We start from the raw sequence: 14,554 nt of genomic DNA, 5'->3' as shown, positions 1-14,554 counted from the left end.
CCTAGAGGCTAGAACCCCACATATCATCATGCCAGTTAATATTTAACTGTGCATCCCATCCCCTATTGCATTATTTGTTATTTTGTGGGAACTCCACACCGCAGAGAAGCCATAGAAGCAAAGAAAGAAGATGACAGGCGTATGGAGGTGTACACTGACCCTGGCGGTGTTGCTGTTCTTATGTCTCTGGGGGGCCAGTGACGCCGTAGGGGGTGCAAAGAGTCGGCCCAGACCCAAACGACGACCTCGCAAGAAGACAAAGGTCGACCCTATTGACGTGACACCACCTCAAAAGAATATAGATATACAACAGGTGAGGCCATTTTGCATCAAAGTTACAATAATTGCTTGACTTCTGAAAAAAATGTCTCAAATGTTTGCTTATTCAAGAGTCAGCGTGGGGTTGGGCCCAAAAGGACATTCTTGCCTAATTGTCAATATGGTGGATGGGGAAATGAAACATTGGGTACATGGGAGTCAGAAGAGTACTAATACTTTGTTTTATTGATACTGGAAGACATATTTATTTCATTTCAAGTTTAAAGTTGTGGGGTTAGTTTTCACTGGTATATAACTGTGTTGTATAGTACATGTCCTATAATACTCCAAAACTAAACCATTACACAAATATAATAATAATAATGATTGTACTCACAAATATGTATGCAACATTGTTTTTATTATTAGTAGTAATCCTAGTTGTATTGGTTTTAAGGTATCATGGTATTAGGTAGTTGTAGGGTTAGTTTTCACTGGTGTATAACTGTGTTGTATAGAACATGTGCTATAATACTCCACACTACACCACAAATTCACAAATATAATAATAATAATTATTATACTCACAAATATATTTATTAGTAGTAATCCTAGTTGTATCTCAAATGGAAAATACAGTACCATTATTCTGCTAAACTCAATAATTCAATAATTTTATTATGACATTGTACAAGACCTATATATTTATTATACGTATATATATATATTAAATATTATACATAGATTATGATTCTTAGCATCATTATAGTTTTTTCTTGTAATTACTGTATGTTGGTACTGTTAATATTCTACTATAAATAATACTGATAATGCAGTATTATCATTTACTATAATTTGTATGTAGTGAAATACCCTTTATTATTATTATTATTGTTGTTTTTTTCATGCACTGACTATAGTATAATGTACTATAATTCAATAACGTCATTCTAGTAGTTTTATTATCTTAAATGGGAATAAAAAGGTTATATAGAGATAACAGTATTATCAGTGGCTTCATGACAACAAAGTAGTACTGTTAATATTCTACTATAAATAATAATATAAACGCAGTATTATCTTTTACTATAATTTGTATGTATTGAAATACCCTTTATTATTATTATTATGTTGTTTCTTTTCATGCACTGACTATAGTATAATGTACTATAATTCAATATTGTCATTTTCTACTACTCATACCACTTTTTAATTATTGATTCTAGTACTTTTATTATTTTAAATGGGAATAAAAGGGTTATATTAGTATTATCAGTAGCTTCATGACAACAAAGTAGTACTGTGTTATTATTGTTTTAATGTTTTTTCCCCAATTGTGTGCTTAAGATGACAGGAACATGGTACCTTCTCAACACGGCCTCCAAATGTTCTTATCTGATCAACCACGGAACCAAGGTGGAACCCACCGTCATGACGCTCACATTGTCTCCGACTTCGGACCAAACGCTGTTGGTTAGCACAAAAACGCGTCAGTGAGTAGAAGGAGGGATATTGAAGTATCTCGGTATTTGTTGCACGATAAACAAACACTGCTGTGAGTCCAGCTGTCTAAACAACAGCTGCTCTTCTCGTTCCTCAGTAACCATCAGTGCTGGGAGATACTGCAGATGTACAATCTCACCCCCACCCCTGGACGCCTGATAATTCCAGGTCTTCCAATCTTGTTGTCATAGTACTATATTATGACTGTACTAATTTGGATTCATCTGTGCAATATTCTTCCTCCTTGTCGTCCTATTAGGACCTCAATCTGAGCTGAACACCGATATTGTGATCGGCGAGACAGACTACAGCTCCTACGCCATCTTGTACTACCAGAAACAAGGCAAGCTCACCATGAAACTCTATGGTGAGCGCCACTCTTTCACTTTCAAATGAAGAGACAAAAAAAAGTACTGAAAGTGTTGTTGTGATTTGCATCCAGGCCGATCTGTGGACAATTTATCGGAACCGATGCTGAGCAAGTTTGAGCAGCTCGCTGAAAAGCAAAGCCTGGGTCTGGCGTATCTTTTCCCCTTCCCAACCTACAGTATGTCTATTGTCTACCACAGGGGTCTCAAACTCAATTTACTTGGGGGGGCCACTGGAGCTCGGGTCTGGTTTCAGGCTTCCCCCCCAAAAAACGCATTTATTAAAAACAAAAAAAATAAAAAAAACTTTCCTTTGGTTCCAATTTTCGACAAGAAAGGCCCTGATAAAACATTCCACTGTTCTCAAATATCTTACTTTTTATTTTTTTACACAAAATAAGATGAAAAATAAATAAACAAATCAAGAATAAAGAAAATCAATCAATCAGTAATAAATAAATAAATATAATACTAATAATAAAACGGCAAATAATAAAAACTTAAGAAACCACATATAGTTGGTGGGTAGACAAATTATTTTTTTCTAATTAAAATTAACAAAGCATTATTAGAGCCCTGTAGACATGACTATAGTCACATTTATACTTTTTTTTATTGCGCAACTGCAGGGTCTTGAGACACATGCTAACTCGCACACTAGAGAGCTAGCGACCTAAACGGTAGCCTCCAAGTTCTTTCCTTTAAACCTAAATAGCCAAAAACTTACCACTTCCACACGGATAGGGAGGATAACTATTAACAGTTATTTAACCTTTAACATGAACATTAATCAAACGTAATAATTTTTTCTGGGTACATGATACCATACAGCATCCGTATCAAACTTGCGCGGGCCGCACTAACATTAAACTTTCATATCAAGGCGGGGGCCTCAAACTAGTGTCCGTGTGTTTGAGACCCCTGGTCTACCATATCTAAGTATACAGAGACGTTGTATAATACAACTCAAGCAAAATAAAGTAAAACTGGAAATCATTTGAAGGTTGCAAAGTGATACTACCACCTAGTGGCCTTTTATAGGTATTACTGGAAGTAACGTGTTACGTGACATAAGAACACTAAGAGCAGTACAAATGTGGCATTTATGTCATTTGTCTCACCAGAATGAATTTTGGAGGCACTTTTGTCAGAAATGTCTGGTTAAACTTCTGGTTAGCTTTTTTTTGTTGTTGTTTCTGTTACATTTGTTGTTACTTGTTACTGTTGCTGCCATTAACCAAGATGCTAATGTCGTTTTTAGGTCACTGTGGTGATGTGGACCAGCATCATAAAATCAGTAAGCAGAAGTTTTTCTATTGTATTTTGAAGGCCAGTCACCGTGATGGCCTGATTTTTTTGCCTTAGAGAAAGACAAAAAAAAATAGATATAAATATATAAGAAATAAATCTATAAATATATTACTATATATATATATATATGCATTATTGAGATATATTAATATATAATATATATATTAGATAAATATATATTAGGATATATTATATAAATATATATTATTATTATTATATATAAATATATTATAAGAAATAAATATATAATATATAAAAAATAGATACATATATAAATAGATAGAAATAGATAGTTTTGTTTCATTTTGCATTAAACATTTTTAAATTAAATTTAAAAATTATAAAAAAACAAGTCTTCAAAATGAGGGGTTGTCTTATATTCGGCCCCTGATCATTTAAGATTTTCCTTCATAAATCATTGGTTTATAAACCATGCGTTTTGTGACTGAAACACGTACATTTTACAATCTCTAAAGAGGTAAAAATGATCTATTATATCACCTCCTCTCCTGACCTTCCCCCCGCTCCCCAAAACGGAGCACACCGACATGTGTTAGCTTGTGTAACAATCATCAATTTCAGCCGAGCCGACAAGGCATTATTCAAGACTGTGCTGACGGTGGAATTTAACCCGTGTCTCTCTTTGTCTTCCAGACTGTGTTCCCACATGCTGAACAAAAGGATGAAGTAAAAATAAATAGGAATATTCATAAATAAAATAAATCCAGCCATATTAGTATCTTGTCCTGTTTTTCTTGTAGTATTCAAGAGCCAATTCAGAGTGTTAGTGTGCAGTTAATGAAGACCAGACGTGCACGCAGTCGAAACAGAGTTTGGTTACACAACTACAAGTTATGAAAGTGTGTGTGTATATTACACAAGCAGTACACACGGGCGTCTGTTTTGTCTCCAAATAGAAATTCAGCATTTCTTATAATAATAAAACATAAAATACTCAAGCTGGGTCTTGTTGAAAAGTTGAACTTTTGTGTCCCATTGCTGGTATGAGAGCATCATACAGACAGTAAAATATGGTGGTGGTAGTGTGATGGTCTGGGGCTATTCTACTGTTTCAGGACCGGGAAATTTTGCCAATTTTTTTTTTTTTTTTTACCAAAAATGAGACAACTTGTGTTCCAGCAAGTCCACCTCTGAATTGCTGAAGAAAAGCAAAATGAAAACTATGGAGTGGCCTAGTCAAAGTCCTGACCTGAATCCTATTGAGATGTTGTGGCATGACCTAAAAAAGGTGATTCATGCTGAAAAAGCCTCCAAATATGGCTGATTTTTGATAATTCTGCGAAGATTAGTGGGATAAAATTCTCATTGCAAGTTATCGCAAACGCTTGATTGCAGTTGTTGCTGCTAAGTTTGGCCCAACCACTTAATAAATTTAGGGGGGCAATCACTTTTTCCACATACGCTCATGTAGGTTTGGATTTTTTCTCCCTTAATAGAAAGTTTCATTAAAAAAAATGCATTTTGTGACAAATATTTAAATTATAAAGTGTGACAAACATGCAAACATACAAAAACCACTGTACAGGGTACTTGTTATTGTAATAATTCAAACTTTTCATGAAGTAGAAGATATGTCTGGGTATCATAAAAAGGGTCCCGAAGCAAAACCAGTTGAGAACACGGCATTAAACGCAACAGAAAATGCCGTTTTTGACTGCTCATTCACTGCACCATTAGTATGTAATAGGCTGTGATTGCACATTTTTGCACTCTTGCAAAACAACTTGTTTATATAATCCAGGCACAAATGTTTAAACTAAAAAAAAAAAAAAATCCTTACGCACATCCACTTGTGTAACAGCAGTGATTGCCATTGCCAAAGTGTTTTATAATGCAGGAGGAGGAGACAAACGGGAGGAGGAGGAGGACTCTGCATGATATAAAAACACATGGCTTGCTTTAACTCCTCACCTCTACACAAGAAGAGGAGCAGCTTGACCCCAAAGGAGACACCATGAGGAACACACTTGTGAAAATGCTGGCTGCACTCATGTGCACGCTGGCTGCGTTCGCTGACGTTGTGCCTGTTCAGGATTTCGATCTACAGAGGGTAAAGCAAAAAAAAAAATCCGACATTATGTACTTTTTTCTTGTATGTACGATAATTTTTAATATGCTAATATTACTCCCCCCCCCCTCAGATGACAGGGAAGTGGTACCTGGTTGGCATTGCCAGCAACGCCCCTTGGTTTGTCAGCAATAAGGCCACCATGAAGTTGGGCACCGCCGTGATTGCGGCGACCGACGGAGGAGACATGGACCTCACCTATTCCCACATTAAGTGAGTCCTTACAAATCTCCATATGACCTCTAAAGTACTGACCTTGAGCGTCATCCCCTTTCTCAGGGATGATGGTACTTGCTGGAGGATGACACATTTGGCCCAAAAAACAGATACCCCTGGACGCTTCACCTTCCACAGCCAAGGTGGGTGGAGACACATGAAACAGGGACAAAAATACCATATTGATCATATTAATATTATTGGCCAATATTGACATAGAAATGAAATATGAGTTGATATCAGATTTTTTAAAAAGCTGTAATTTTACAAGAACAAAGTCAAACTATTAAGAAAAAGTTCTGAACAAAAAATGACAAAATTTTACAAAAATAAACTTATAATATGAGAAAAAATAATAAATTTTTTGTAGCATAGAGTTTAAATATTAAAGACAAAATATAGATATTTTAAGTCATAATATGAGAAACACACACACAAAAAACAAGGGATACAGTTCTTGGAAAATTAGGTTGGGGAGAAGTTATATAATATAATGATAATAAAGTCATAATATCACTAGATGAAAATACACAAAAATTATTTATGAATAAATTTATTTATTATTATTATTATTTATTTATTATTTATGAATAAATGTATATGCAATTCAACTCTTGTAGCTTAACAAAATATTATAACCACATCCAATGAAGTCATACACTTGAGAAGTGGTACAGTCCTCATGCATGAACCTTGTGTAATTATTATTATTATTTTTTTTTGGAAACTGAACTTAATACTGGCTGCTCAGTACAAATCAAAATATACAATTAATTCAATATACATTACATACATACATACATACATGAAGTTTACTAGGAACATGCTGATAAATACGCAATAATACAGTTTAAAGCACCACTGCTATCATTGTACGTCATATTTTTACTTTAATTTAGTTTTATTGAGTAGTAGTAAATTAAGATTAAATGCTATAATATGGGAAATTTCTCTGTGAGACCAATTTGCTTACCTTAAAATCGACTGGCAAGTAAAAATCACGTGCAAGGTTGTATTCAAAAAGTGAGTTATTTTACTTTAGTTTTATTTAGTTATACATATGTTTGACATTAGAGCTAATGAGCTTGTGCCTAATGAGACCTAATGTAGTTTCTCTTTTTCCAAGTTTGGAACAACGACAACGATATGGCCATCGTGGATGTCCTGTATGACAACTTTGCTCTTATACACAACGTGAAGACGAAAGACGGTGTATCTGAGGTTGTCGTCAAGCTTTACAGTAAGTCACAACTGAAGGATGTAGGAGTCGGTATTTGGCGGAGAGTATGGTGAAGTAAACTCCATCGTTTTTGCAGGTCGTTCGCCTGACACGAGTGCGGACCTCCAGCAGAAGTTCACAAACTTCTCTTCAAGGACTGGAGTCCAGGCAGAAAATATTGTTATCCTCCCCAAGGCTGGTATGGAAAACATAACAAAAACTTTTATTTTGTAGTCGTGTCACACTGACTCACCAACTTCCTCATGTTGCTGCAGATGAGTGTCCTGAGGCCTAAACAATCCTCCATCTTGCTCTCCGACAGCTTCCACCTCTGCTCCACTTGACACAATAAGACCACTTCATTCAAAAATGCTATATAACCCTGGCAAAATCGGAATGTCTTGTTTAGTAACTGCTGATTTTTAACCATTAAAAACAAAAATACTGTGTGTGTGTGTGTTAGTGTAAGAACAATTACTGACACCTACTGACCAATATAGAATACTACATTAACAATTTAAATCCATAATACCAGAACATACTTCATTTAGGCAGACGAAAATACATAAAATTTGCTTAAATATGAATATTTTTGACTAAAACAAGATTGTATTCAACTACCAAATAGCATATGTTTGAAAAACCGTCATAGAGTGAAGCTTCATCATTGAATGACATTTATATTTCCAAATTACGAAATAATTACTAAATTGTTCAACTACAATTATTTAATATTTACTAGCCGTTATTGTTTTCTATTAACTACTAATTTGAAATAGTATTTAAAACGTGAAATGCCCTTATACCTGCATCGACGCGATCTGGACGTCACTTCAGTCGCCATTTTTGGCGCCGAATGCCACCCCGGAAGTTAATCAGCGAGTCAACAGGTGTTGTGGTTAACCACGCTCAGGGCAACACTGCCCCCTTGCGTATTAGTAGAGAATTGCATTTATGTATGCGATTTATGAAGAAAGTAACTAGTAACTTTAATTCAAAACTGAACTAACTAAACACATTTTTAAAAATTTTTAAAAATGACATTTAAATATCAAATTAATATCAAAATTATTTTTTAAACACTAAGTTCAAAGAAGTTAATAATAAATGATTAAATATTTGTTTCTGGGGATTGCTGTAGCAGCATCATATTTATGTTTTCCATTTAATTTTAATGATATAAAGGCATTTTAAGCCTGGCAATAGAAGTGAACAGTACTAAGGGACTCTAACACAGCAAAAACTGACATCTAAAGAAGATAAAATAACTGAAAAAAATACATATTTTAAACTAACAGGATGTTTTTTTCCCTCCCATACACTAACTTGATTATTTTATATGCACTCATATTCAGAGATATATTTATTAAAAACAAAATATGGCTTGCCAATATGCAATTTAACTTGTTTCAAGACACATTTTCTTTTGTTTTGTTGACTAAATCTAGGATTTCTTGAGTGATATGTGCAGAAACACACAAGTTAGTAAAGACCAAACACTTTATTGAACTCAACAGAAGTGAAAACAAAGCATTCGGGTAATTGTTAGTTCTGTAATGTTTGAACATGAGGATGTACCGTAGATTATATATATTTTAAAAAAAAGTCACTCGTTTGTCTTCATGGATCTGAAGTCTTACTTGAGGCCCATGTAGAAGACTGGGTCCACGCGTCGCCCACGAGTCAACGAATCACGGCAATTTGATCACAAAGAGGTCCAAAGAAAGGATAAAGGTTACATTTGGCAGCTGGTTGGTCACATTGGAAGGAAAATGTGGAATAAACACAAACAGGAAGGGGAAGTAAGAAAGCATGGTTGAGCAAAAATGTCCCCAAATGAACAGTCCACCTGGAATTCTGTCTTATTTTAGTCGTCATACTATAATATAATTTGTTTTATGACATCCATGATGGCCAAGTCGTTGTCGTTATTCCAAACTTGGAAAAAGACAAACCACATTAGGTCTCATTAGGCACAAGCTCATGAGCTCCAATGTCAAACATAAGTATAACTAAATAAAACTAAAGTAAAATCACTCACTTTTTGAATACAACCTTGCACTCATGATTTTGACTTGCCAGTAGACTTTAAGGTAAGCAAATTGGCCTAACAAAGAAATTTCCCATATTTATAGCATTTAAACTTGATTTACTGCTACTCAATAAAACTAAATTAAAGTAAAAATATGGCATACAATGATAGCAGTGGTGGACTTGTCGTTGTTCCATACTTGGAAAAGGAGAAACTACATTAGGTCTCATTAGGCACAAGCTCATGAGCTCCAATGTCAAACATAAGTATAACTAAATAAAACTAAAGTAAAATCACTCACTTTTTGAATACAACCCTGCACTCATGATTTTGACTTGCCAGTAGACTTTAAGTTAAGAAAATTGGCCAAACAAAGAAATTTCCCATATTTATAGCATTTAAACATGATTTACTGCTACTCAATAAAACTAAATTAAAGTAAAAATATGGCATACAATAATAGCAGTGGTGCTTTATACTGTATTATTGCATATTTATCAGCATGTTCCTGGTAAACTTCATGTATGTATGTAATGTATATTCAATTAAGTCTTATTTTAGCTGTCATACAATTTGTTGTCATACATTTGCTAGGTTTTTACTGAATATGACACTCAGCAAAATGGCAAAATCCATAAACAAACAGTAAAAAAAACATGTGACTTCTGCAGAACTTTGTCATAGAAAGCATCATCTTCATGGATCTGATCTGACGTGATCCCTACGATTCCCGAAATGACACATATATCATCGGAAAATGCTTCAAAAACCACTGGAATCATCATTGTCATTGGGTTGTACCATATCTGGTTTAGCGTCTTTTGCAGGATTCAGCACCAATACAATCAATAAATGTAAAACTGATAAGATTTAATGCAAGGAATAGTGTCCAGATTCGGGATAATGTTATCCTGATTTTGTTTTGTCGTGATTAAAGTCATGGAGTCGTCTTGTTAAACAGGAGAAATATGTTCACGGTAGTCAAAGAACCATTTTTTTTAAGGTACTAGGACCCCTTGGGGTACTTGAAGGCACTCCAGGGGGTACTTTAGCTAAAAAAAATATTTTTATTTATACGGTTGCTGAATTTTTGTCGCTTTTCCTGCACAGAAAGATATTCGGTTTTGAAGTTAGTTGCGTATTCTTTGCTTTAGGGGAACAAATACCGTTGAACTTCATTGAAAACTGCTTTGTTTTGAAGAATCATCGTCAATTAAAATGATGTATGAACAAGTCAGCGAGGGCGACTTAAACCACGCTTGAAAGGCAGTCGTTGTTTTGAACTGAACGTGGTTGGTGGGATTTCTCCCATAGGCCACCGGTTGAATAGCCCTGGTCTAAGACGACAAGGCCAAATGGTTCAATATATCAAAAGGCACCATTAATTTCCGTCAAAAAGCCAATCGAATATAACTTTTTTTTTGTCTCTCCCCAAATTACTTCACGGATACTTCACTAACCACTGTGTGTATCATTTGAAATGTAAGACTCGTGTGTTTATTTGGCAAATGGAGCGTTCAAGTGACCAAATAAAATCAAAACAGAAAGCTGCCATAAACGGACTCCTCCGTCATGCTTAGAAGTAAACACCCAGCAATGTCGCATACAATCCCATGTCATCCCATTTGAACATAAAACTCTATTTGATACATATGTACTGTACTGGCATTGGCAAAGATCATATAGATTTTTTTCCATTTTTGACTCTGAAGATAATAAAAACAATATACACGGCGGTTAATGTTGTTTGGCATAATGATTTCATCTTTTTTTTTGTTACAAAAATTAAAACAAGACTCTGTTCTATCACACGAGCCAGTAAATAGAATTATTTGTCATATACAGTATTCAAAGGACTCCGGAAAACTCCCAAACACGATACAAAGGACAAGCCGGTTAGTATTTACATGTTCCAGTCTTTGCAGAGTCCTCCATCTGTTCTAATACTCTGGATATAGATGTATATAAAAAAAAAAAAACAACAAAAAAAACATTTTTACACGCGTCTCCCCTTTGCTCTTTGGGAGATTATTGTCCAATTAAATGACCACAATCGGTTATTTAATTGCGTGTGGTTCTACAATCCATTTCCTGTCTCAGAGTCACGTCATTGGCGGGTTAGATGAACCACTCCTTCTTTGATTCCTCGATGGTTTCCGGGTTGTCCGTGCCGATGATCGCCGTGTCCGCCGACTCGCCGGCGGGTTCTGCGGTGCTTTTGGCCTCGTTGGTGTGGTAGGTGCCTTTGTGGCGGAACATGTAGCGGATCAGGAACACCAGCGTGCATAAGATGGTGAAGATGACCACGGCGATGATCCCTGACGGAATGGACATGAATAAAGAACGTGAAGTCGGTGCAGCAAAATGAGAGTATTAGCCATCGAGATAAAAGTCTGGACTGTCAACTTGACATCCAACGCGACTCTTAAGGTGTCAGGGAATGAGGTTTTACCAACATAGCTGCCCTAGCTGGCATCTGTTTTTGCAGCCATAGTCAATAAAAAAGCACAAATACGCAGTGTGCTTGAACGCCTCATCAGTGCAAGGTGAACGGGGACAGATACAGAGTTTTCCTACTCAAATACAGAGAATAAACATGAAAGGAGTCTCTGGTCGGAATCTGTCTATAGTGTCCTAGCTTCAAAATAACCACTATCCAGCCACTATTTTAATACAGTAAACCTCGGATATATCGGATTCAATTGTTCCCACTGGTTTTGTCCGATATAAGCAAAATCCGTTATATGTGTATACCGGAAAATGTCCGTTTTACGCATATATCGGATTTATATCCGGTATATGCGTAAATCGGATTTTATCCGTTATAAAAAGGCACTTCCTTGACTATGTATGCGTAAATCGGATTTTATCCATTATAAAAAGGCACTTCCTTGACTATGTTTCCAATGTACCTGGACGCGCAGGCAACGCTGCAAACGCTGCAAATGACGTCGTATAGCGGCCTGTCACGATTCGGCGAATCGGAGCGCCACGATGCGGCCATCCGATATATGCAAGGGAAATTTTATGGAAATGCATTGGAACGGGACTGGAGATTTTGTCCGAAATAGGCGAAATCCGTTATAAAAAATCCGATATATATATCTGTCCGTTGTGAGCGAATTTCCGATATATCCGAGTCCGATATATCCGAGGTTTACTGTACAAAAATCGACAATTTTTATTGCTCTGAATATACAACAGATTTTGAGCTTGAAAAATACGTGTCATCTTATATTAGCGGGTTCTAGAGATATTATAGTGATTCAGAGCTTTTCTTACTGTCACTCACACTCAGGTTTAACAACTCAGAAATATGACACTGATGCAAAAACACAAATGTGTATTGCTCCGAATATACGACAGATTTTCCATTAAAAAAACTTGAAAAATATGTGTCATCTTATATTAGCGGGTTCTAGAGATTTTAAAATGATTCAGAGCTTTTTTCCTGTCACTCACACTAAGGTTTTTAGCTAGTTAGCAAACAACAAAGGAGTTCAGATACAATTTTAGTATAACGGTCATCAAACAAGTGTCGAACAACTCAGAAATGTGATACTGACGCAAAAACACAAATTTGTATTGCTCCGAATATACAACAGATTTTCTGTTAAAAAAGCTTGAAAAATATGTGTCATTGTATATTAGCGGGTTCTAGAGATTTTAAAGTGATTCGGAGCTTTTCTTCCTGTCACTCACACTCAGGTTTTTAGCTAGTTAGCAAACAACAAAGGAGTTCAGATACAATTTTAGGATAACGGTCATCAAACAAGTATCGAACAACTCAGAAATATGATACTGACGCGAAAACAAATTTGTATTGCTCCGAATATACGACAGATTTTCCGTAAAAAAAAGCTTGAAAAATATGTGTCATCTTATATTAGCGGGTTCTAGAGATTTTAAAGTGATTCAGAGCTTGTCTTCCTGTCACTCACACTCAGGTTTTTAACTAGTTAGCAAACAACAAAGGATTTCAGATACAATTTTAGTATAACGGTCATCAAATAAGTGTTGAACAACTCAGAAATATGATACTGACGCAAAAACGCCAATTTGTATTGCTCCAAATATACGACAAATTTTATGTAAAAAAAAGCTTGAAAAATATGTATCATCTTATATTAGCGGGTTCTAGAAATTTTAAAGTGATTCAGAGCTTTTCTTGCTGTCACTCACACTCAGGTTTTTAGCTAGTTAGCAAACAACAAAGGAGTTCAGATACAATTTTAGGATAACGGTCATCAAACAAGTGTGATTCAGAGCTTTTCTTCCTGTCACTCACACTAAGGTTTTTAGCTACTTAGCAAACAACAAAGGAGTTCAGATACAATTTTAGGATAACGGTCATCAAACAAGTGTCGAAAAACTCAGAAATATAGAAATATAATACTGACGCAAAAACACAGATTTTTGTCAATCCCCCCACCCCCCATAATTTCATACTTCACTTTGACATAGTGTACCTCCAATGATGGCAGAGTCTCTGTTGACTCCATCTGGAATCACTCGCTCCTCATTGAAAGGGAATTCGGCATCTGAGGGAGGAAATAACAACAAAAAGGAATGGTTCGGTTAGGTTGATCCCGTTGGATCCTACTGACGGACTTCTGGTTCAACCGCCTGGCAATAGCCATCAGTACAAAAAATTTAGTCTATTGGAGACTTTTTGATACAAGACTCCTTGATCTGACCTGTCGTCAAGGACTTGGTATCCATGGGATCGCATCTATGACTAAGGTCTCACAGACTTTGGTTCTCTGTTCTTGGATGGAAATGAGAGACTACCCTTGCTTAGCCCTGATGTCTGTTGACTAGTTGAGTCTTGCTGCAAAAGTACGTGAACCGGTCTTCCATTTCTATGCTTGTATCACCCACAAATAGGTTTTAGATTTTGGTCTTTAACCAAAACACCCGCATCCCAAGAAGCTCCGGTTCCTGAAACAGGTTCTTCGTAAATACCTCTTCATTCTTACATGTCCCAGCTTCGGTTGGAGACCCAGAACACCCAATCCATACCAGGTATTCAACAACACATGGATTCTTTGAGCATCTTATACGATTTTTCTGATGCAGTCTGACTATATTGTCTTTGAAACAAAGAGTGGAATGTCAAGCACCCTCATTGAGTGGTCATTCATTGTTTCCCAATAACGTATTTATGACAGGATGAGTAGTAGACTACGTCCAAGTATACGGTGATCTGATTTTACATCAGTACTATCGATTGGCTCTAAGTATAGAAAATGCCTTGCAGAAATGCTGATCTCGCCAGCGGAAAGCGTGGCAGAAAGCTGACTCTGTTTTCGGATCAATTACCTACATCGATTGGGAGATAGCTCAGCATTCCCAAAGGCACTTTTGGCACCAGGCCCAAGCAAAAAATGCTGGATTGCCAACGATCCCAATACATCAAGGACTGTACAGTAGACAACGGTAATAAGGTCTGACTGTGTGTTTGTGTATATGTATGCATCGTGTATTATACTCCATGGGGTACTCCGATTTTTTACCACTTGACAGAAAGGTCAAAGTGCTTAGGAAGACATGCTAGC

At 36.1% G+C, this 14,554-nt stretch overlaps 3 protein-coding genes across 4 annotated transcripts in view; 2 read left to right on the top strand and 1 right to left on the bottom strand.

Annotated features, from left to right (window-relative positions):
* Nucleotides 1–82: 82 nt before the first annotated feature.
* On the top strand, nt 83–4,176 carry c8g (complement component 8, gamma polypeptide). The gene is made up of 7 exons (XM_058059385.1): nt 83–313; nt 1,606–1,751; nt 1,859–1,929; nt 2,021–2,128; nt 2,204–2,308; nt 3,391–3,426; nt 4,095–4,176. Exons 1-7 carry the CDS (start codon nt 131–133, stop codon nt 4,112–4,114), a joined length of 669 nt encoding a protein of 222 aa, XP_057915368.1. The 5' UTR covers nt 83–130; the 3' UTR covers nt 4,115–4,176.
* Nucleotides 4,177–5,342: 1,166 nt separating this feature from the next.
* On the top strand, nt 5,343–7,413 carry LOC131108443 (lipocalin-like). The gene is made up of 6 exons (XM_058059387.1): nt 5,343–5,511; nt 5,603–5,742; nt 5,809–5,888; nt 6,872–6,985; nt 7,062–7,163; nt 7,240–7,413. The coding sequence occupies exons 1-6, from the start codon at nt 5,416–5,418 to the stop codon at nt 7,257–7,259; spliced, it is 552 nt and encodes a 183-aa protein (XP_057915370.1). The 5' UTR covers nt 5,343–5,415; the 3' UTR covers nt 7,260–7,413.
* A 1,037-nt stretch (nt 7,414–8,450) lies between these two features.
* The window catches only part of cntnap2a (contactin associated protein 2a), a 341,582-nt gene continuing 335,478 nt past the window's right edge, over nt 8,451–14,554 (bottom strand). For both annotated transcript variants that reach the window (XM_058059946.1, XM_058059947.1), the window contains 2 exons: nt 13,466–13,537; nt 8,451–11,314 (listed from right to left, as the gene is read on the bottom strand). In XM_058059946.1, coding sequence (XP_057915929.1) covers nt 11,115–11,314; nt 13,466–13,537 — 272 coding nt within the window. In that variant the 3' untranslated portion in view covers nt 8,451–11,114. The remainder of the gene's footprint in view (nt 11,315–13,465; nt 13,538–14,554) is intronic.

This window comes from Doryrhamphus excisus, chromosome 21 (assembly GCF_030265055.1).
Source record: "Doryrhamphus excisus isolate RoL2022-K1 chromosome 21, RoL_Dexc_1.0, whole genome shotgun sequence".
NCBI lineage: Eukaryota > Metazoa > Chordata > Actinopteri > Syngnathiformes > Syngnathidae > Doryrhamphus > Doryrhamphus excisus.
This window is presented reverse-complemented; position numbering and strand designations above follow the sequence as displayed.

Coding starts and splice junctions, on each gene's coding strand:
- c8g (XM_058059385.1), top strand. CDS start 131: ATGACAGGCGTATGGAGGTGTACACTGACCCTGGCGGTGTTGCTGTTC. Junction 1,930..2,020: donor TGGACGCCTGATAATTCCAG/GTCTTCCAATCT, acceptor TCGTCCTATTAG/GACCTCAATCTGAGCTGAAC. Junction 3,427..4,094: donor GGACCAGCATCATAAAATCA/GTAAGCAGAAGT, acceptor TTTGTCTTCCAG/ACTGTGTTCCCACATGCTGA.
- LOC131108443 (XM_058059387.1), top strand. CDS start 5,416: ATGAGGAACACACTTGTGAAAATGCTGGCTGCACTCATGTGCACGCTG. Junction 5,889..6,871: donor CTTCACCTTCCACAGCCAAG/GTGGGTGGAGAC, acceptor TCTTTTTCCAAG/TTTGGAACAACGACAACGAT. Junction 6,986..7,061: donor GGTTGTCGTCAAGCTTTACA/GTAAGTCACAAC, acceptor TCGTTTTTGCAG/GTCGTTCGCCTGACACGAGT.